The 23,368-nt window shown below is 37.9% G+C and overlaps 1 protein-coding gene across 2 annotated transcripts; it reads left to right on the forward strand.

Moving 5' to 3' along the window:
- The first annotated feature begins 815 nt into the window (after positions 1-815).
- ocrl (OCRL inositol polyphosphate-5-phosphatase) lies at positions 816-23,330 on the forward strand. 2 transcript variants are annotated; one of them, XM_079250338.1, is made up of 24 exons: positions 816-1,196; positions 1,699-1,778; positions 3,988-4,079; positions 4,408-4,446; positions 4,803-4,916; positions 9,028-9,213; positions 9,376-9,613; positions 9,770-9,943; positions 10,072-10,173; positions 10,269-10,383; positions 10,701-10,817; positions 11,070-11,251; positions 11,512-11,623; positions 13,169-13,278; positions 13,546-13,681; positions 13,842-13,952; positions 14,887-15,052; positions 17,394-17,629; positions 18,327-18,350; positions 19,610-19,729; positions 20,116-20,200; positions 20,480-20,607; positions 20,738-20,849; positions 21,248-23,330. In XM_079250338.1, the coding sequence occupies exons 1-24, from the start codon at positions 1,155-1,157 to the stop codon at positions 21,370-21,372; spliced, it is 2,946 nt and encodes a 981-aa protein (XP_079106464.1). In that variant the 5' UTR covers positions 816-1,154; the 3' UTR covers positions 21,373-23,330. The 2 variants fall into 2 exon arrangements, with proteins under 2 accessions (XP_079106464.1, XP_079106465.1); XM_079250339.1 differs by lacking the exon at positions 18,327-18,350.
- Positions 23,331-23,368: the final 38 nt, after the last annotated feature.

A 23,368-nucleotide genomic window follows, 5' to 3' on the forward strand; every position in this document is an offset into this window, starting at 1 on the left:
CCACTGCATCCTCTATGAAGGGCAGCTCTAAATAACTTAGATTCCTTTACTGGAGTCATAAAGCAAAAGATAAGCAAAAGCTGAAGTAAGCAAAAGTTGTACACAAACTGCTTTCCTTTCACATTGTTATAGGTTACATTTTCCTCATTATTTCTAGAAATGTGTATTTTCTAGGTGTAGCGAGGTAAGGTAATTCTTTATCTAGAGAAAACCATCCTTGTTACAACTAAAAGAAAAAAAATGCATCTGTATCATATATATTTTTTAATTATTATTATTATTAATAATAATAATAATAATAATAATAATTGATGGATTCAGTCTGTAGGCTTATTATTATTATTATTATTATTATTAATAATAATAATAATAATAATAATAATAATAATAATAATAATAATAATAATAATAATAATAATAATAATTGATGGATTCAGTCTGTAGGCTTGCAGGTGACTTTTTCTGAATTTTTTCTTATCCGCAGTTTAAGTAGGTTGGCTATAAGTCTGTATGTAAGTATGTAAGTCGATTTGGATAAAAGCGTCTGCTAAATGACTGTAGAATAGAATAGAATAGAATAGAATAGAATAGAATAGAAAGTCGTGAAAAATTTATGAGGGTATTGGTTTACACTCCGGGGCGGAAGATGGCGTTATATGCCTGTATTTTTCCCCAATGCCGACTAAAATGAAAATGATGAAGCCGAATCAGAAGGAAGGTGGGGTAGGGACAGGCTGCGGCGGAGGGAGTCTTCATAGCAAATTCAATGTTGTAGCGTAGCCACAACACTAGCAGGCACAAACTGTCCTCCTCTAACACCATGCTGTCAGAGACGTCTGTCTTTTGACACCGAGCGGGACGCGAGAAAAACGGAGTACTTTGCAAAAGAATGCTAGACATTAACGTGGATATTTTGACCTCTAAGCCCTGTTGGATGTTTCTGACAGCTTCAATTAGCAACAACAGCTGGCCAACTAGCGTTTAGCATTAGCAACCGACGGCCGAACAGCTGCCCGACAGGAGGCCACCTCTACACCGGCTGGGTTTTTTTTGTTTTTGTTTTTTTTTTTAACTTTGAGAGCCTAAACATCTGCATTGCTGTCACATAACATCGGTGAAACACAACAAACGGAGATTTGTTTGTGTCGGTAAGAATGGAGCCCTCTTTGGGGATATGCAAGGAGGAATGCTTGGCAATATCCTTTTCAGTTACGTGTTTTGTACCATTTGAAACCGCTGTAGCTAAGTGGCTAACGTTAGCATTTTGTAACGTATTTAAACGATACTTAAACAATAAACTTGTATTTAAATCATATTTAAAATTAATACAACCTACTTTAAACCAGTTCACAGAAAACTGTAAACACACGATGAGACTCATACTATTAACTGCCTAGTCATTTATTGTTTAATAGAATAACGTTGACCCTTGTTTAACTACAAGGTAACTTGACGACATTGCAACTAACAATCTTCTTCTATCTTATGACTTGCCATCTGTTCTGTTAGCATGGCTTTTATTTAACCTACTAAACTACCAAACTACTACTAGAAAATACTACTTTTTAAAAAGTATAGCTGCCTGTGTTTTTTTATTTATTTATTTATTTTTTATTTTTTTTGTTTTTAAATGTAGCTTTGATGTTGAAACTTATGTCTCGTCCTCCATCACAATGATTCCTTGATTTTGCTGCTCACACTGTAAAAGGTCAGGAGCTGAGATCTGGCCAGAAGGAGCCCAGACTACTGTCACTAATTGAGCGCAAAGGAGAGTTTATGTAAGTATCTGAGACCCAAGCACCTCAAAATGAAAGTGCTTTGTCAAACGATAAATATATCTAATGTCATATTTTGTGTACTGAAACTATATTGAGGTCTTTAAGTGGGTTGTTTTATAACATGTGCTTACTTTAGCATTATTTTACTTTTGCTTCATGAATCCAGTAAATGAATTCCAGTTATTTGGAGCTGCCCTTTATAGAGGATGCTGTAGTGTATATGAAGTGCTAGATTTGGTTTTTTTTAATGTGAAAAGCATTATTTTTTGTATTAGGGTACTTAGTTTGGTCCTATGGTGACCCTACTAAATAAATGCTTTCTCTGTCATTGTCGTAAATAAAACACAAGCGGTTCGAGTTTGGCAAAGAAAATCTTGATGTTAAGTGTAGGGTGTCATACATCTCAGTTGATTGTGTAGCAAACTAAAGCTGTGGTGACCTGATTTTAATTGAGTGAGAGTTGCATTAAGCAGATTTTCTTCAGGGCTCTTTACCTAAGTGAACATACTCCACATTACAGAAACACCCCCCTTTTCACTACTCAATTTACTAGAATTTAACTAGAAGTCATGTGGCCAAAACGTGGTCAGTGTCCACTTGACAGCTCCTCTGTTTGTTTTTGAACAGGGATAAATGATCAGTGCACCTCACGGTCTGTTCCACCAACAGCCTGCTCACTTATCCAGATTATTCAGAATTTCTGCTCTTTATCTTTGACTGTAATGAGACTCACATGAGCACCCAGGCAGCATGCTCAGCTAACTGTGTTAAATCCACACAAATGAAACTGAGGAGCGGGTTTGATAGGGGAAACTGTGTGGGAGACATGAAAACTTGGTACCAAGTGTTTCAAAACATATGTCTTATTCTGGTTTTATTTTTGAAACTTAAAAATAGTGATGTGTTGAATCTTTTTACAGTCAGCACTAATTGTATGGTATGGTAATTTTATTACAGGGGGATGTAAATAGCATTGTAAACTGTTGTTATAAAAGGCAGTGCTGTTGGTTACAAGTTTTTAATTGAGGTTAATTGTGAGACACCTGAAGTGTTTCAGTGTAGTTTTTTTGCCTGGTATGTGTTGTAAAGCTTGGACTTTCTTCTTTGATTCTTGATTCTTTGATATTGTATCACAGGTGGGCCAATCCCACTTTGTGGCAATAATACCACTAATTGCAAGATCATTAAGGTGACAAAGGTTAGATGAGGAATGGATGAAAGGAGCTATAAAACCATTTAAATGAACAAACAAAAAACAAACCGATTATAGCAACATGTCAGAGACACTCAGTTAAAAGTGGACATCAGTGTTTCCAAAATTACAAGCAAAACCCCTACTATTTAAAATCTAAGATATTTATATTATATTCTCCATCCCTTTGAAGAAGACATGTTAATTTTTTCTTCAGGAGTGCTTCATGTTAGTCCCCCCTTCTTGCAGATTTTAGTAAACTGCCTCTGACACATTTGGTCCGGCAGGTATGAATCATTTTCCTCTTCTCAATGATAATCGCTGTTGTGAAGCGAGGGCAGTTCCCAGAAAGCTGCTTTGACCCCTGCTGTAAGTGAGCCACCAGTGAGCAGGATTTGACCCTGCCAACATTAATCCACATAATAAATTTGAAGCCATATTGGCAACTAAAAAACCCAACCCATGTTCACTCTCCTTATCAGAATATTTAGTTTTGGCACGCAAGACTTCTATTGAGAAACATTTTCACGCTTGCCTTTTTCCAGCCCCACAGTGCTTGCTTAGCTGAAATAACTCATTTGTGATTTAATGTGAAGAAAAATTTTGCATGACTGCATGTATTTTTGTTTGAAGATGCAAATTAGGCATTTTAATGACTCAATAATCATATTCTAATCCTAATGGCACATCTACACATGTTGCATCTTATATCATTAGCATCATATAATAATTGCCTAAGTTATATTTTGGCTAAGTTGCAATGTCTGTTTAACTGTACTCTGGTAACATTGCTGATTGACTGTTCATCATTGCCTATAAAACCTTAAAATACGACTTAGCCAAATTATACAATGAGGTTAAAATATGGTGAAGTTAAAATGTTTATATTAAAAATGCTGTGCATCAATCTCCATAATAATGTCTAGAAAACAGTTTCACAGAAATGGCATTTCTGTATATATTTTATTTGAATGTTTGACTGGTTTTTAATTAGGAGTCTGTGCTGTTCTCATTCAGATTGGGTGTACTGGCAACTCCTGATGCTGTTGTGTCTCGTCCAGTGCCTCAGTTGTCCATACCTATCAATAGTAATTTTGAAATTGTACGAGGTAAGAGGCCCTTTTTAAGTTTTCTGTATCAGGATTATAGTATGAACTTTTCAGTGTATTGTAAACGTAATCAAATGTTTTGACAGTATAACCTATCAACTATTATAAACCTTTCTCTGTCAAAGTTTACAGTAGGCCCAGCTTTGCATTTTAACATCTCCCTATGCTTTGCTCAGGGTTACATTATATCTTAATTGTGTCTTAAAGAGAAAATTTTAACATAAGCAGACAATAGATTGCCTGTTTCAAATAATTTATGACACCGTTGGTTGACTGCCACTACAGACCTTTGAACTGCATGTTTTAATTCTTTCCTGTTTTCTTGCAGAAGCTGAAGAGGCACTACTGATTGACCTCTCAGCAGAGTGTGAGTACTTAAAAACTATCTATCCTTTGTAACATGTGTAGCCATAAGTTTTCTTTTTCAACTCAGGCTCAATATCTTCATTTGCAGAATGCAGAGAGCTTATGTAGTGTCACTTCATTTAGCTTGTTTTAACTCTGCTTGTGTCCAGCCTTGCTAGACTTATAGAGCATGCCTACAGATCGGTGACTTTATTTAGTAGCATGCTCCAGTCATGAGTTGCCAGGACTTTCTGAAAGAATGCTGAATTGGTTTACTGTTATGTCACTTTGCTTTGTTTTCTAGACAGTCCATAGTGTGTTTGTGAAATCCAGATGACATGTCTGAGATATATATGTGTTTTCTGTTCCCCTCTAAAGCCTGGGTTAGAATACGAATCAAAGGAGACAAAGGACCAGAGCTGCTGTTGGAACTCCAGGATGATGAACGGAGTCAGACCTTCATTGCCCAGGTGAAGAGTGCTCAGCAGCAAGGTAAGACTGGACAATTTGTCAGCCGTTCGAAGTACTGAAGTGATTAATTATTGAATCACTCATCCAACATTTATTTACAAAGGGTGGATTACGCTGCCTGCTTATCTCCTGTGTATTCTTGCCACCCACACCCTGGTGGGAACACACCTTTTAATTGCTATGTTTTTTAAATTGTAATGAAAAACAGTATTATTCCAACCCTGAATAGAGAGTCAAGTAAATTTGTTTTGAGTGCATTGAATATGTTGGGGGAGTATTTTCAGATAAACTGCTATAATCTTGCCTTTATAGCATATATGAAGTCTGACAGTAATACTGCTGTTGACATTCACCACAAGTACTTTTGCATGAAGTACTAGCTTATATACTGTTGTAGAACCTTTGGTATTACTCTGGCTGAGAACAGGGACATAATTATCTTTACATTTATGTTACCCTAATCAGAGGACGTGACCTTTTGAATGGAAAAAATGTGTCAGCTACTTCAGGACCCATGTGTTTATCGTGCTTTCTCTTTTCCTCCAATGAAGCTGTACAGTCAGTAGACTTCCAGACAAGACAAGAGATATATAAAGATAAATATGAATGCACACACTGGTTTGAATGCTGAATAGACTGAAAATGTGTGTTAGGGAATTATGTTTATTGAAATGTTGTCCTTCAGAGAGAAATTCATTAGTGGTGAGATGAAAACCGGGTAGAACTGACTTGGTTGGTTTATTAATAAGCAACATTAACAAATGGAAGCTAACATTTTCTGCCATTAAGTTTTCCACCACCTACATGAATATAAAAAATTGCTAATGCTTGTTTACTGCTGGTGCATTAAATAGAACATTAAACAGATTCTAATGCCCAAGGAAAGACACCCATAGCCACACATTCTACATTGTATGACAGTAAAGCTTTTTGTAACCCTACCAACGTATGACCAGGCGAGGGAAGGAAATCGGGGAGGAGAATTGACTAACTTAGATTAGAAAAGAGTAGTTACATGCTCAGTTCCTATTTATGTTGGACTGGACTAAAACCCTTTATCACTGTCAGTCCTTCAGTCTCATGCACCAGTGTCCTGGCAAACTGAGGCCTATAGAGACCGAAAGCAGAAGCTGTATAAAATAAACTATTTTATGTTATCACGCTTGTATGTTTGTTTTCCCTCTCCATACCACCTTTTACTCCATAAAATATGAGTACCAATGCTCTCGTCAAAAGTGATCATATGGTCACTTTTTTTTCTTTTAATCCAAAATCATTAGTAAAGCCTTGTCTCATTACTTATGCAGAGTGCATACAGGTGGACAAGTAAAACAGAAAAGCTGGACTTTGTTCTTGTCAGGATGTAATGTGTGCCATCCACACAAAAACTCAGAGACAGAAATGCCAAATGCACAGAATTATTATACTTTGCTGTCATGTTATATTTTTTTATTATTATTATTATCAAAAACATTTGAAGGGAATGATAGACTTTTCAAAAGCATATTTTCAGAAATATACCCTGAAAATAAGATGCATTTTGAGCTACATTTTAAGGTTTTTTTTTGTTGTTGTTGTTGTTTTATTATTTTTTTAAAACATTTTTTTGTTATTGCCACATCAGATGTTCAGATATACTCTGCACCAAAAATAGATGATATTAAAAAAAAAAAAAAAAAAAAAAAGTTTTCCCTTTTTTACCAACCAATCTTTTTTTCCATTATTCACCGGATGTAATTTTTTTTTTTTTTTTTTTTATTCTTTTACAATTCTATACCCTCCAGAAAAACCCAACAGGCATGACCTCTCTCATTCCTCTCTACATAAGCAGCTGTCAGACTACTGAGTGGAGTGTTCTACATTTAGAATACACAACAGTATCTCACAACGCACAATATTTTGTTGTAGGCTTCTATTTACTGCTTTAATTATTAACGATAAGTAGGGCTGGGCGGAATGACCAAAATCTCCTATCACAATATAGCTTATTTTATATCCCCATAACAATATACATGACAATATGAAATTGTTTGTTTAATTTTGTGTCAGTCATTAGTTTTGTGTCAGATGTGCTTGGCAACAGCAGCCGTGATCTCCTTCCATCTGTGGGAACTATGGCCGTATGATGTTTCACGGGGAATAGCCTGTTGCAGAGTTTGTGTCTGAGTTTAATATGAGCGCTTTCGCCACCACTTGACGCTGCTTTTGCGGCTTTTTCTTGTTGACTCTATTCTTCATTTTGTATCCTTTATCCTGAATCTTGTGCAGGTGCTAGAATGAGTTACCAGTAGATGTGTCGGAGTCCATTGTTGGAACTGCGAGCTAGTCTTGTTGGTTCCATTTTGGTCTTATTATACCCAAACTGCATTCATGCGACAGAAATTTCCCCTCTTTTATGAGCAAGCTCATCAGTTTTGGTTGGCTAGTCATCTTTTAGTGAATTATCCTGCTCTGAAACATGTCTGCCTCCATCTTTCTTCATGTTTGTTTATGTATTCCAGCATACATGCCGTAAAAATACATGCTACTTGACGTAAAATACTGCATAAAACACCTTATCGTGGCATAAACAATAAAGCCTCATATGAAACTGGAGACATTTTCTTTTTTTTCTTTTTTTTCTTTTATTTATTTATTTATTTAAATTAGGACAATGCATATTCATCAACACATCGGCAAAAGCTTCAATGTAAATATGCCGGAGTTAGCACAAAGCTAATTTACATCCGTAGTCCTAAGGCAGGAAAGGACAGATAACACGTAGTCCCAACACAAGAAAACAAAAAAACAATACAGACATTACATCATAACAATAGACAACAATAGACAAATCTCACAGAGTTTAAGAGGCCCCAAGAAAAAAAAAAAAAAAAAAAAAAAAAAAAACCTAGTGTGAGCATGCTTGGTTGGTTTTCAGCCAGTGTTTCAGAGCTGTTTTAAAGGCTGAGTACGTGCCACAGTTCCTGACATGGGCTGGCAGTGTGTTCCAGGTTTGTGAGCCTCTGATTGACCCCACCATTTGACCAAATTTTGTCCTACGCCGCTGTACGTTACAGTCTCCTCTGGTCGATGCTCTGGTATTTGGCCGATCACTAGGTTTTTTACCTATAAAATCCATTAAGGGAGGAGGAGCAAGTCCATTTACAACTTTAAAAATAAGGCAAGCATCCATAAAAATTTGATAACTTTCGAAATCCAAAATATTATACTTACTTAGAATGTTACAATAATGGTAGTGTAATGGCTTTTTGTCCAGAGTTTTCAGTGTTCTCTTAAAGAGAACACATATTTTCTTTCGTCCAAACGATTTATATTGTCATATTGCCCAGCCATAACGATAAGTTAAGATGGTAATTGTGATTGAAAATTGATATGTTTAACTAACCATGCCGTTCAGGTCTTCAGTTCAGATTTTGGATGGGGTTCAGGTCTTGATTCTGCCTGGACCACATAAAACCTTTTACTGTTTTTCTTTAAATATGTTCCTGACCATTTGGGCTGTTTTTATTGTTGTATTTACTACTTCAAAAGACCAAGTTTGTCTGTAGACTGCAGGTCAATCTACAGACAAACTTTAGTATTGGAAACAAATGAGTAGTGCAGAATGTTGGAAATTACAAGAAGCAAATATATGTCTAACCAAGAGTCTAACTGGGGATCGAGCTGTTGTTTTCACACTCTACATTCATTCACTATTGCTCTTAAGTCGTTTATTTACCCCTGCATGCTTGACATGCTGATGAGATCATACATTTTGAAAAAGTTTAGTGGTGGAGCACAAACCACTTTGAACCAGTTCATCCAGTTTAATAGTTAACAGAGCTGTTAACTTCAGTTGACTTATCTGGGGTGACAGAAGTGAAGTGGAACTTTTCCTTCTAAAATCTCATCACAAGTCATCACAAGCTCTTTCGTTGTTCTTTTGTTGTTAATATTTACAGAGAAATATTAAAGCAGGATCTACAATTTACAGATTAACATTTAATTTTCTGATAGCATTGTTTTAATTTTATTTGCTGCTGATTGTTGCATCTGTATTGTTTTTGCTTCATTAGAGTTAATGTATGTATTGAGCCAGGTTCTGTTAGCCATTGTGTGGTTCCTTCTAACAATGCTGTTTCATGTTTCATAGCTACATCCAAACCCAAAACAATGGAGCCCATTACACCAACACCCCATACAGGCCCAGTCCCCATCCCACCACAAAGGGCAACCAAGACAGCTAACACTTTGAGTCCAGGGGTCAACAGACCCAAATCTACCAGCACACTGAATCCAAGTGTTAATAACAGCATTTCAACAAATAAGAAAAATACAGGTAATGGAAAAACACACTTGTTTACAAGCAAGAAAATGGTGAACAATAGTTAATTTGAAAACAAAAAACATAACTTCCTCAATCATTTCCTTAAATCTCTCCCTTCCAGAAAGCCATTTTACTGTTAAAAGAAACATCTTTTTTCTTTTTTCTTAAATCCAGGTCAGTTGCTTCCTACAGATGTAAGATGTGAACAGAGTGTCAACCACACAGTTAAAGTTGAAGAAAAAAAGAACCACCAGAATCGCATTGTTGCCACCAGGGAGCCTCCACCTGTTCCCCCTCTACCCCCTCGCAGAGCCTTTACTCCTTCAAATCCCCTTCCTCCTTTGCCAGACCTGAAAGAAAGAGATGTCACCTTACAGACCAGAGACAATTCTGTAACTAACAGCAAGCCAGAGTAAGTTAAGCTGGAAACAGCAGTTACTGGTTAAAGTACTTGACATCAGTTGAAATAAAGTTGGCATTGTTACTGAAGTCAAGGAAGCTCCATATCATGACTGTTTTTTGCGTGCATTTTAATTATTCCCTTTTTTTCCCTTTCTTTCAATGCTAGTGGTTTTAGGTCAGGGTTTGACTATGCGGACAGGCCACCATCCTGGTGTGACAGTCCCACAAGCAACAGCATGAAACATGACATGCTATCCAGCCAGGTAGGACAAAGAGAATACCTCATCAAACATCGCCTGGCCAAGAAGGAGAGCGAATACGTGGACATCCGATCTTTCAAGTGAGAGGATCTTCTATTATACTGTGTGGTTTTAGTTTGATTATTTTGATTTTGAAATGCAGTAAAATCACAGTTTATAAGAATTCTGCCTTTGCTCCTACTGACATAGACGTAACGTTGCTGCTTAGATTTTTTGTAGGTACATGGAACGTTAATGGCCAGTCTCCCGATAGCAGCCTTGAACCATGGCTCTGCTGTGACTCTGAACCTCCTGATATTTATGCCTTGGGGTAAGTAGGAAGCAAATATTCACCATTTGTCTGACTCTAAGCCAAGTGTGTTATTCTCATATTTAACTAGGTTCCAATATTGTGATTTTATGTAGTTTTCAAGAATTGGACTTGAGCACTGAAGCATTTTTCTACATGGATTCATCCAAAGAACAGCTGTGGGTTGAAGCTGTGGAAAGGAGCTTGCACCCAAAAGCCAAATATAAAAGGGTGCGTTTGAAACCTGTACAATGTATTGAAAGTGAATTGTTATCACAATAACATGTGCATTATCCATTTTAAAAAAGACAAGGCACCACGTTGCAAACAGGAATGGGTCAAACACAGGTGTATAAATGAAAGGAAGTACTACTTTTCTGCATGTTCTACAACTATCATTCACACCTGTAGAATTGGAATACTACCTTTTATTAATACTACTACAATTGGCAGCCATATACAAAAGCATTTATTATGAATTTTACTATCAAGGCAGTGTGCAGTGACAACATAATGTCCCCCACTCCCCACCTCCTTAATTTGTGCAGGTTCGGATGATACGACTAGTTGGGATGATGCTTGTGGTCTATGTGAAGAAGACACAAAAGAGTCACATCAAAGAAGTGGCTGCAGAGCACGTGGGGACGGGAATCATGGGGAAAATGGTTTGTTCATATTATACTTGAACTCAGTCTTAAGAAGGGTCCATATTTTAAATGTTGTATTTACAGACAATATGCTTTGTATAACCTGCCAGAATGAAATGTTACTTTAACTATTTTAAGTTCCTGTGTTACTGTCTCTTTGAAATCTAAGTAATAAAAAGGTATAATGGACTTCTGTCAACTTAAATTTAAACCAGCCCTTTGCTTGTGATAGTTTGTATAAAATAAGTTTGGCTGTAATTAATCTTTTAGGGCAACAAGGGAGGCGTGGCAATTAGATTTGTTTTCCACAACACAAGCTTCTGCATCGTCAACTCCCACCTAGCAGCACACGTCGAAGACTATGAGCGCCGCAATCAGGACTATAAAGACATATGTGCCCGCATGACTTTCCATCTACTGGACTACCCACCTCTCAGTATTGTCAAACACGAGTGAGTTCCTCAGTTATTTAATGTTACCTGGACAGGGAACATTAATCTGAAGTAATTCTTTTTTTCTTTTACCTTCACTTCAGCAATTTTACATACAGTACTCAGACTACCAGTGATCTACAGGAGCACCAATGACTCATTATTATTTTTCCAAGCATGTATACCAGGCAGTGAAAATAATCATTGTCACAATGAAGCTCATTTTGTACCCCTGTTTAAAGGTTTTTTTTTTTTTTTTATATTCTGTTTGTGTGTCTCAGTGTAGTCATCTGGCTTGGGGACTTGAACTATCGTCTTTGTATGTACGATGCCACCGAGGTCAAACAGCTAATTGCTCAAAATGCCCTAAAGAAGCTCCAGGAGGTTGATCAGGTAAGAGCCCACATCAGTGTTTTCTTAAGCTCAAATATGCTTTTGTGGCCAAAAAAAAAGTCATACACTACTATTTCATTGGACCGCCTTTGGATTACAGCACACATGCACTATGACATTGTTTGCATAAGCTGCTGCAATGTCACAAGATTTATTTCCATTCAGGGTTTTGTTAATTTCTCCCCAAGATCTTCTGTTGATGTTGGGAGAGTCCCACCACTGCACAAAGGCTTCTCCAGAACATCCCAAAGATTCTCAATAGGCTTCAGGTCTGGACCTGAACCAGTCCATGCTCCCTGAACCACTCAGCTTGGAATACACCTGAACCATTGGGGAAGAAAAAGCCATTCATTGATCAAAATAATCTGGTCATTTAGTATATTTGTGTAGTCAGCTGACCTCATTCATTGGGCACATAATGTTGAACCTAAACCCGACTAACTGCAGCAACCCCAGCACTACCCCCTTGAGTTCCCTCCACATTGTGCATGTGGGAATGCTTGTATCTTCACTGTTAGCCTTTGTTTTACTGTTATTGTTTGCTTTGATTTTACGAAATTTTTAGGAGAACACCGATAATTTCAGCATTTTTTCCTCCCACAGTTCTTCCCTCACTATGCTTCCAGTTTTTAATTATGCACTGGACAGTCCTTAAACCAATATTTTTAGTTTCTGCAGTCTCTTTACATGTTTTCTCAGCTTTTTGCTAGGGATTTGACCGTTTTTAAACAGACTAACATCTTTTCTGCAACCACAGGATGTGTCTTTTGACATGGTTTGAGAAGTGAGAAGCTACTCATGGAATTAGTTGGGGTTGAACAACTTGTTGCCAGCGAAAAGATAATTACCCATAGAATAATCCAATAGGAAACTTGCACTTTTTGATTAGTTAAATCCAGGTGGTGACTTTTTTTGACTAGTTAGTGTAGTTGTGGATAGGTAATCGAATTATAGGGGGAAAAATATTTTAAGCTTCTGCCCAGTGAACATATTTGTATGAGAAGACTAAGCTTGTGTTGATTATCAACTCACATGCTGCCAAGCCACGGTTACAGCAGAGTCCAGCACTGCTAGCCTTTGGAGGATTTTGGCTCATTTTTCAGGATGCATAGAATATTGACTTCTGGAACTGCAGATATGGAGGGCCGATTTGTGTGTGCGTCAGGGCGTCTTTAGGGCCCACGTTCACAATACGTTAGGTACGCACTCAGTTTGCACCCCAAAGACGCCCTGACACACCCGGCTAAATTGGCTTTTCTTATAAAGAAACCGCAGAAGACGTCTTTTGACATATTTTGCAGTGAACATTCAGATTTGAAAATATGTCAAACAATGTTTTTGGCAGCCAATGAATTAAATGAAATGGACTTAATGTTATCATGTATCTTATTTTTTGTGTTAAAAATTAAGATAGGATAGCACGTGATAAGTACATGTACATATATATAATTTAGCGTTTTCTCTATTTGTTTTAAGTTGTCACAAAAACTAAGCTTACTCAACTCTTAAAATAATCAAAAACATGTTGCTATTTTCACTGTGTAGCTGAACATTCAGCGACAGCTTAGAAGAGCCTTCACAGACTTCATGGAAGGAGAGATTGAATTCATTCCCACATACAAGTATGACCCCAAAACGGATCGATGGGACTCTAGGTAAAACCACATTACTGTGTTTAGTCATTTATTTTCTATGAAATGATTGTAAAAAATTTGCTCCAGGAATGCTAAAATTCATCTTATTTTAGGATTACAAATTGCCCACAGACTAGTTTTCTTCTGTAGATTCGTGATTAAAATGTACTTTTAAAGTAAACTTTTCCAGTCTTATCGCAAAAATAACACAGAGCCAGCAGTGCTGTCCTTGTATTTCTAATCTCAAATTCCTCCCTTTTCCTCTTAAACTGTGTCTGTTTCCTGCAGTGGAAAGTGTCGTATCCCAGCCTGGTGTGACAGAATCCTGTGGAGGGGCAGCAATGTCAAGCAGCTTAAATACCGCAGTCACATGGAACTGAAAACTAGTGACCACAAGCCTGTCAGTTCTCTTTTCAACATGGGAGTAAGTATCTGTACCTACACTGACTGGTTGAAGTTTGCAAGTTAGTAAAATTTATCTAAAGGATATAATTTGGGAGAAATGTGATACAAAAAGATAATGATGAAAATTAAATCAGTGTTTGTGTAAAGCTTATGAGTGTCCCTGTGTCTTTATGTAACAGGTTAAAGTTGTGGATGCGCAGCGCCAAAAAAAGGTGTTTGAGGAGATTGTTCGGGTGATGGATAGAATGGAGAACGACTTCCTTCCCTCAGTATCTCTGAACAGGAGGGAGGTAATAACACTGAACACATGTTTTTTTCTTTTAATAGTGATATACAGTCAATGAATTCTAATAGACCATTGTCAGTAATGTTATAGCGCCATATTGGGTGGCAAAAAGCTAGCTGCCGTTATTGACCATTAATTTACTCTTAATTTTTTCTTAGCAAGAATGACATTATCAGGCTTAACGCTTTCAAAACCAGTTGTGATGCGGTCATGTTCCAACAGCATAAACGGCAGACGCAGATAATGTTAACACAAGTAAAAATGTAAGGTGTCTTTGTGTTATGTTTAGGAGTTAATGTTTCACTTATGGTGAGAAAACATTGCTATTTTATTACTTTGACACAATGAAGGAAAAAAAGTCAGTTTTCATCAACACTAAAACTCTTGTCCCAATATCTCGCTTTTATAACACAGTAAAGGTTGAATTTAACCAATATCCAGCCAACTTCATCGCAGTTGTATTTACGCTGAGAAAACTTGAGATTATTTTTTATTCATGCTTATTGTGCTGCTTAAGAGCAACAAAGTGCTCACGAACACAGCTGAAAGCGATTCCAGTTATATCGTTTGATGACAGCAACTCATCTAGCCTATCACACAGGGTTAGCAGGCAGTTTGAAAAATGAAGTCCTATAATTAGGAAGCTGATTAAAACATCCAAAGGCACAGGACCAATGTATTTTTATTTTTTGAACATGAAAAGCAAACTGTTGCAGCCAAGCCAGTAGCAGCTTGCCTGCTTTGCTCATATTTTTTTCAGCTGCAAATGTCACTGATGTACAAGTCATATGATCAGTGAGGAAAACTGAGAAGGATTTATAATTTTTAAAAACGCTCTCTTAAAAATGGACGTTTTAAAGACTAACTTCTCCACCATTTTCTCGAATAATGATGTCTCAGAGCTGTGATTAATGGGATTCTCTTTCCTCTTGCCCTAGTTTACATTTCAGAATGTAAAATTCCGGCAACTTCAGAGGGAACGCTTCCTAATAACAAACGATGGGCAGGTACCCTGTCACTTTGCCTTCATCCCCAAACTCAATGACTCTCAGTATTGCAAGCCTTGGCTGCGTGCCGAGCCAAGCGATGGATTCTTAGAGCCAAGTAAGTCCTTTTAATCTGAATTAAACCATCATCTTACCTTGCATGAAATACAAGAGATCATGTTACTGATGAGGTGCACATAGAGAATATGTATATATAGTTGTGGATAATAAAACTTTAGAATAAAAACTAAATGAAAACAAAGTTGTTTGCACAACTTTTTTTTAATGCAGCAGATTATTTTATTGCCTTATTCAATTTATAAACAAATATAAAATAAATGTTATTTTTTGCTGCAGTTTGACTTCTTCCTTTTATATGCTTGTGTTCAATGTGCTATTTTACACTTCTCAAAAAATAAAGGGAACACCGAAACAACACAATGTAACTCCAAGTCAACCACACTTCTTTGAAATCAAACTGTCCACTTAGGAAGCAACGCTGACTGACAGTCAATTTCACATCCTGTTGTGCAAATGGAATAGACAACAGGTGGAAATTATAGGCAATTGGCAAGACACACCCAATAAAGGAGTGGATCTGCAGGTGGTGACCACAGACCACTTCTCAGTTCTGATGCTTTCTTGCTGATGTTTTGGTCACTTTTGAATGCTGGCGGTGCTTTCACTCTAGTGGTAGCATGAGACGGAGTCTACAAACCATACAAGTGACTCAGGTAGTACAGCTCATCCAGGATGACACATCAATGCGAGCTGTGGCAAGAAGGTTTGCTGTGTCTGTCAGCGTAGTGTCCAGAGCATGGAGGCACCACCAGGAGACAAGCCAGTACATCAGGAGACGTGGAGGAGGCCTTGGGAGGGCAACAACCCAGCAGCAGGACTGTTATCTCCTTCTTTGTGCAAGGAGGAACAAGAGGAGCACGGCCAGAGCCCTGCAAAATGAGCTCCAGCAGGCTACAAATGTGCATGTGTCTGCTCAAACAGTCAGAAACAGACTCCATGAGGGTGGTATGAGGGCCCGACATCCACAGGTGGGGGTTGTGCTTACAGCCCAAAACCGTGCAGGACGTTTGGCATTTGCCAGAGAACACCAAGATTGGCAAATTTGCCACTGACACCCTGTGCTCTTCACAGATTAAAGCAGGTTCACACTGAGCACATGTGGCAGATGTGACAGAGTCTGGAGACGCCGTGGAGAACGTTCTGCTGACTGCAACATCCTCCAGCATGACCGGTTTGGAATTGGGTCAGTAATGGTGTGGGGTGGCATTTCTTTGGAGCGCCGAACAGCCCTCCATGTGCTCGCTAGAGGTAGCCTGACTGCCATTAGGTACAGAGATGAGATCCTTAGACCCCTTGTGGGACCATATGCTGGTGCGGTTGGCCCTGGGTTCCTCCTGCGAGACAATGCTCGACCTCATGTGGCTGGAGTGTGTCAGCAGTTCCTGCAACACAAAGGCATTGATGTTATGGACTGGCCCGTCCGTTCCCCAGAGCCAAATCCAATCCTGGACATCATGTCTCGCTCCGTCCACCATCGCCAAGTTGCACCAAAGACTGTCCAGGAGTTGGCAGATACTTTACTCCAGGTCTGGGAGGATATCCCTCAGGAGAACATCCGCCGCCTCATCAGGAGCATGCCCAGGCGTTGTAGGGAGGTCATACAGGCATGCGGAGGCCACACACACTACTGAGCCTCATTTTGACTTGTTTAAAGGACATTACATCAAAGTTGGATCAGCCTGTAGTGTGTTTTTCCACTTAAATTTTGAGTGTAACTCCAAATCTAGACCTCCATGGGTTGATACATTTGATTTTTATTGATAATTTTTGTGTGATTTTGTTGTCAGCACATTGAAGTATGAAAAACAAAGTATTTGATATTCTATTCTACAACCATTTAGCAGATGCTTTTATCCAAAGCGACTTACACACTTATATCCTAATAGGCACATTGGGGGGAAACTTGGGGTTTTAGTGTCTTGCCCTGAGAGACATTTCAGCACATAGTCAGGGGAAGCCTGGAATCGATCTCCCAACTTTCCAGTTGGAAGACGACTGCTCTTCCTGCTAATAAAAATATTTAATTCATTCAGATCTACAACGTGTTACTTTAGTGTTCCCCTTTATTTTCTTGAGCAGTGTGTTATTCTTTGAAGCCCCCCAACACAATGCAACTATTTCCTCAAACCCTATTTCATGTTTTAATTTAATTTTTGCTTTAAATATTCATTTTAATTGGGCATCTCAGGTTTGCTCAAAACTTTTTATTGTACCAGTAAAACAGTGCCTGTCCAATGTGTAACACAGCAGGCAACATAGAAGGAAAAAACAAATCAATTCTTCAGAGTAGTTGTTTGAGTTGAACTTCAGTGTTTTATTGAAAGATCTATGTTTTTTAGTTTGCAATGATCTGAATGTGATTTTATCCACCTGAACAGATGAAACTCTGGAGATCTTTTTGGAGGTTTATGTCAGTAAAGATGCTGTTACGCTGCTGAACTCTGGAGAAGACGCTATAGAGGACATTCTGGTGCTTCATCTGGATCGTGGTAAAGACTACTTCATCACCATCTCTGGCAACTACCTGCCCAGCTGTTTTGGCACCTCACTGGAGGCTCTGTGCCGCATGAAGAAGCCGATCAGAGAGATCCCCATCACCAAACTCATTGACCTGGTGAGGGAAATTTAAAACAGGAGGAATGAAATGAAAATGCTGCCGGATGAATGAAAAGCATTAAGATTAGTGCCAAAAGTTTCCTTAAAATAGTTTAAGCATATTATTTAAATCACACCAGCTTAGCTGTGATTGTAATCTGACAGCAGCTCCTCGCTATGGCTGTCCATTAGCTGAAACATGAGGTTACACATGAGGGCCTGTTGTCTCTCACAGGGTAAACACAGTCACACACAATCTATATTTATACAGTATAAAATGTCTCAACTTGTATATTTCTGGCCTTGATGTGCCAAACAAACAAGGAAGTTGTAATTATATTGGAATGGAGCTCCTCAAGAACAGGGAAGACTGACTCAAGTTAGAACAACCGAAGTCTGCTTCGTATAAATAGCCTTCTTCTCTTCACACAATCACTTCTCTCTGCTTCTGCTGTTTTTAATCTCATCTGATCTGACTTTGTTATACAGTGTTACTGTCATGCCTTTATTTCCACTTTAACCATCATTTTCCTCCTGGGCTGATTATTTGGTCAATAATTTATGCAAGAATGATCCATGTTTGATCTACTTTTCTATTCTGTGTTTATACATAGTTTGTCTATCTACTATTTTCTTCTTTTATTCCATCGCCTCTTGTTGCCTTGATCATTCCTTTCCAACTCTTCGCTGTGGTTGTGGGCTGACTTCTTGCTCAGGGAGAGGACAGCTACATGGAAAAGGTAAAATATTGACACGAGTTCTTCGAATGCAAGACGGTCAACCAAGGAAAGTTGCCTAAAGAAATGAACAGTTTCTGAAAAGGACTTTGTCTTGTCATTTCTGTGGAAGTAATCAATAGCTCTGCTCAGACATGCATAAGACATGCAAGGCTCTGGGAAGTTTATTTGGGTTTTGAAGTGAAACTGCTTTTCAGTTTCTTTCCAGTTATTATTGGATATTATTAGAATGTGAGATGTTTTGTTGGTTTTGAATGTTGCATAAAGTCTTTGGACTCTGGCAAACTTAAATATGGTTTTCTTTCAGTTTTTCTTTTTTATTGATTATGGCTTTGCACAATAACAGGTTACTTGATATTTTAGTCAGCTTCTGTATGCTGAAACAAGCTGCTTCTAATGCTTGAAAATCTTTAAGGCTGTATCAGTGGATACATGAACATTTCTGGAACCTTACATGAGAAGTTACAGGCTGGACTTTCCCAAGGTCGTCTTGGTTATAGTTTTTATGTGAATCAGTGAGCCATTAAATCTCCCATGGCCCATTGAGGGTACATAGAATCCAGTGAATGCAACATGCACTCTAAATCTCATTTCACAGCAGGTCAGCCTCTCTGCACAGTTCTCTTCTACGCATGACTACAGTTAATGAGAGGAAGTATTGTAGTCTGATCAGTTGAGCTGAGACTTTAAGGCTTAGCAAAATGCCTTCTCTTTAATTTTTAACAGCTTCTCAAGCTGACTAAATAAGCAAAGAAACTAAATATACTTCAAGAAAGGTGTTGTTTACAATGTAGCAATAAAATATATTTTATGTAGATATTTTTTTTTCCATATTTTCAGATCATGTCTCTTGATTGAAGCTGTTCGTAGAACTTTATTTTCTCAGATTTTTTAACTAGTTTTTGAACTGCAGCATCCTCAACATGGACAACCCTCTCCGGTTTCCCCTGGCTTCATGGCCTCCGTAGCTGTGGTTTTCTTTTATTTTTTGGATGTCTCTTGTGAATCTCTGGGATCCATTTACTGAGACAAAGAGAAAGTGATATCTAAGTCAGTAAATTGGCTTGCCTTGAATTTTTCAGACTTCAAAGATAATCTTAACCTCACTATTGTTCTATCATTCGTATATACAGTATATACATAATTGTTTTGATGTTGCTCATTTAAAATGATACAATATTTTAACAAAAATGGGAGTGATACCATGGAAGATGAATTCTTTATTGAAGCTCTGTAAAATAGCTTTTTTTTCTGTTATTCAGGAAAGGTCCAAAGTGAGTTTCCTCATGACGGATGGAGCAGGTACTGAGGACAAACCTCTGAAGATCCCCAAGGAGGTTTGGATTCTGGTCAACCACCTGTTCACCAAGTCCTGTGATCAGGTAAATAAAATGGTTAAAGACTGGCATAATAAGTTGTATTTTAGAAGTGATGTTAAGCATAAAGTTATCTAAATAATTCTTTTAATATCATGGTATTTATGGTATTTATTATTCATACATTTTAATTTAAAAAAAAGTCCTTATCCTATAAATGTGTCTGTTAGTTTTCTAAAATTGATTACTTTATTTTTAGAAAACTAACAGACACTCTTGTTTTTGTGTATTATAATTTGAGTTATGTTTAAGTCTGGATAATCTTACTACACCAGTCGTGTTTTGTTTGTTTTGGTGTCCCACTGCAGTGGTAATGTGGACCATGTGGTTGTAATGTTACTGGACTCAGGCTTCATAGTGTAATGGCATCATGTTTGATACTTGTCTTATAGGAGGACTTGTTCCAGACACCAGGCTTGCAAGAGGAGCTCCAGAGCATCATTGACTGTCTGGATACGAGCATACCTGAGTCCATCCGTATCCTTTCATATGTAATCAGGATTTCTTTCAGATCTGCTTTTAACCTTAAGAACTTTCTAGACTGTGTTGTTGACTGGGAGATACAAAATGCTCAAATATAAGTGACCTTGACAGCTAACTGTTGAATAATAATGTGACAGGTAGGCAAAAACAGGTTTTGAAGATTTTGCGGTAGAAAAGTTGCCATGACTGTTGTGCTTGTGTCAGACGTCCACTAGAGTTCAGTAACAAAATCCTCACTGGACTCCTGAAATTCTTCCCTGACTTCTCATGCAGCTGGTTGTAACCACTCTGTTGCCGAGGCTCTGCTGATCTTCCTAGAAGCTTTGCCTGAGCCGGTGGTATGTTATGAACTATACCAACGGTGCCTAGACTGTGCTCATGACAGCCGGCTCTGCAAACAGGTGAGGAATCATGAATTCTCTCTGGCATCTGAAACTTAGGATGGATTCTGAATGTGACAGTGCAGACAAGAGTACGGTATAATTTATGTACAATATAATTCACCTCTGTCTCTGTTTTGATATTCAACAGTTGATCTCCCTGTTGCCTCGGGCTCATCGCAATGTGTTTCGCTACTTAATGGCCTTCCTGAAAGAACTCCTCAAGCATGCACACAATAATAATCTCACAGCTAGTCTCATAGGTAAGTGACAGAAGCTTTCATGTTATTCATGCCCCATACTACAGAGCTTAATAAAGGATTAAGTCATTATTTCAGCTACTTTATTCTTGCTGAATTATATATCTTTATTGCTGGATATTAATTTATGTCAGTGTAACACCTAGTTGGTTTTTTTTTTCATCCAAAACTTGTCACTGAAATGAAGAGGCTCATGGATTTTCTGCCAAAGGCAGCATTTGCATATCAGCAATATTGTAATCATTAAAAGTGTAGTCTGGCTCTCTGTTAAATTTCTGCTAGTTGGTCATTTTGCTCGCTACCTTTACATTATCCAGCCGGAAAAACACAAGGTAACAGCACAAATATTGACTGAAAAGCTTATAACAAGCTCATTTTAAAATTGCCTTCTTGTGTTTCAGCTACCCTTTTTGCCAGCCTCCTTATCCGACCACCCCCCAACTTGGCAGGAAGACAGACATCACACGACCGTCAGAAAGCCGTCGACTTCATTCTGGGGTTTCTTATGGCAGGAGACGAGGAGTAACTGAAATGGGGACTCGTTGTAGTGTTGGTTGGTTTTTGAGCTTATTGTCAAGGCAATCCACCAGGATGCCGTTCTTGCACCCGATAATTGATCTTATGGTATCTTTTCCTCTGTTGGACTCCACAGCAGCTGTTCTGCACATTAACTTTCTCACATCGGCGATACTTATGACTTCTATTGGACCTTTGAAGATTTTAGCTGTTGTCTGGAAAATCTCCAGTTCATACACCGTACAAAAAGTTGCTGGAGGTGGAAGCTTCTTGGAGAAGCTTGAACTGATTCCTGGCACTTTCTGTACAGATGAGCGCCTCCAGACCAGACTTGTCCTTGCCGTCAGCTGACACTTCATGATGTAGGTGCTTTCGCCAAAGTGACCCCTGATCAGTGACTGGTGTGATTGTGAAAACACTACACATCCAAAAGGTTAATACAAAACTCACACTAAAGACAGGTCTATTACTTCCTGTAGATCTAGAGGAGCAGAGTAAATACAGTATGTACAAGTATACGGTTAAGAGTGCTATGCACTTTGAAATGGGATATTTCTGTAACTAAGAATGTTTAAGCTTAAGGTGAAACATGACAATCATTTGTTGCTGCGTTTCTTTTGGGGGGACAACAAAGAGTATCCTTTGAGATTTATTTGTTAACATATCTGATGTATTTTCACTATTATTTATAAATTTATTTTTCCTTTATGTTTGCATCGATTGAAACTTTTTTTGATTTCTGCAGCAGGATATTTTTATATTCAGACCTACTCCACTTTTTATTTAATCACATCACTATTGAAACATTCTGGTGTGAATGTTTGCTGGGTTTTTATGTAACCACAGCCATGCACCTTACCTAGAGTTTTGTCAGTTTTCCCTCAGTTACAAAACAAGTCTGTTAACACTATGAGTTCCTGTTTAACAAGAAGCGAGTGAAGACCCGCCCTCGCTGGTTTGTGACGTAACACAATGTGTAAATAGTAAAAGTTTCATGCTTTAGGAATGTTTGACTCTATGGTGGTGCACATTAGTCATATTGTCTGCAGTTTTTTCCATGTTTGTTATAAAAGTGAAACTGTTGGTGTTTGTGTTTGTTTACATACATTTTGTTCTTCATTACCCAAGGCCTTTGTAATGCCATGGCACATTTGTAGAGTAAGACTTCTCAATGCTGCAGCTCTTCTGGGAGCAAGTTCAGCAAGTTTTAATGGTTCATTACTCTGCAGGGTACCGCCTTTGTGCTACTTCCTTTCTTTTTTTTCTTTTTTTTGCTCTTAGCATTGCAAAACACATTATGGTTATTGAAATAAGGAACTTGTCTGCTGTGTTTAATGAATATTTCCTCTTAAAAAGAGTTTTACCCAACAGATGTCAGCATTAGTTTTCTTAACTCTCTTTTTTCCCTCTTGTGTACTTTTGTGTAATAATTCCAGATTAAGCTTAGTTATTTCTCTCAGATGTTTTAGGAATAAGATTTTAATTGATGAACATGAAGACATGATGTGATGTGAAAATGCTGACAAACAAGTCTAGCTACATAAATTCCTTGGACTTAAGTTACTTTCTCTGTCTGCAGTTTCTTCCACCTTACCGCCATCAGCATTCTTATTTTTAGTTTCTTTGGACTTTTAAGACTTTGCCAAATGGTGTTTTGAGCCTGTGGGAATAGATCCTTTCTATTAAAGTTTGGGAGAAACCAGTTCACAAAAGTAGTTCATCTTTTCATTTACCCTGTCTTTAGAAACCCAGCTTTGTCATGTCACACATGAAAGTATAATCAGTATCCTCTGATTTTTACGTGTTGTTTTGTACAACTGTCCCTAATGTTGGTATGATGCAGATTTTTTTTTTTTTTTTTACGTTTTTCTTTTGTTTTGTCATAATTTCAAGGTACATTTAAAGGTACACAGTTGTTTTAAACTTTTGGTACGTTTTAATTTATTCAAAAGAAAATAAAAGTGTCTACAAAGCCATTGTACTTTTTGAGAGCATCTTTCTGGGGA

The sequence above is a fragment of the Telmatherina bonti genome (assembly GCF_933228915.1).
Source record: "Telmatherina bonti genome assembly, chromosome: 12".
Lineage (NCBI taxonomy): Eukaryota > Metazoa > Chordata > Actinopteri > Atheriniformes > Telmatherinidae > Telmatherina > Telmatherina bonti.

What these genes read in the sequence shown, in the direction of transcription:
- ocrl (XM_079250338.1), top strand. Translation starts at nt 1,155, where the DNA reads ATGGAGCCCTCTTTGGGGATATGCAAGGAGGAATGCTTGGCA. An exon ending in CTCAGTATTGTCAAACACGA is followed by an intron (nt 11,252 to 11,511) that starts GTGAGTTCCTCA and finishes TGTGTGTCTCAG; the next exon opens with TGTAGTCATCTGGCTTGGGG. An exon ending in AGCTCCAGGAGGTTGATCAG is followed by an intron (nt 11,624 to 13,168) that starts GTAAGAGCCCAC and finishes TTCACTGTGTAG; the next exon opens with CTGAACATTCAGCGACAGCT.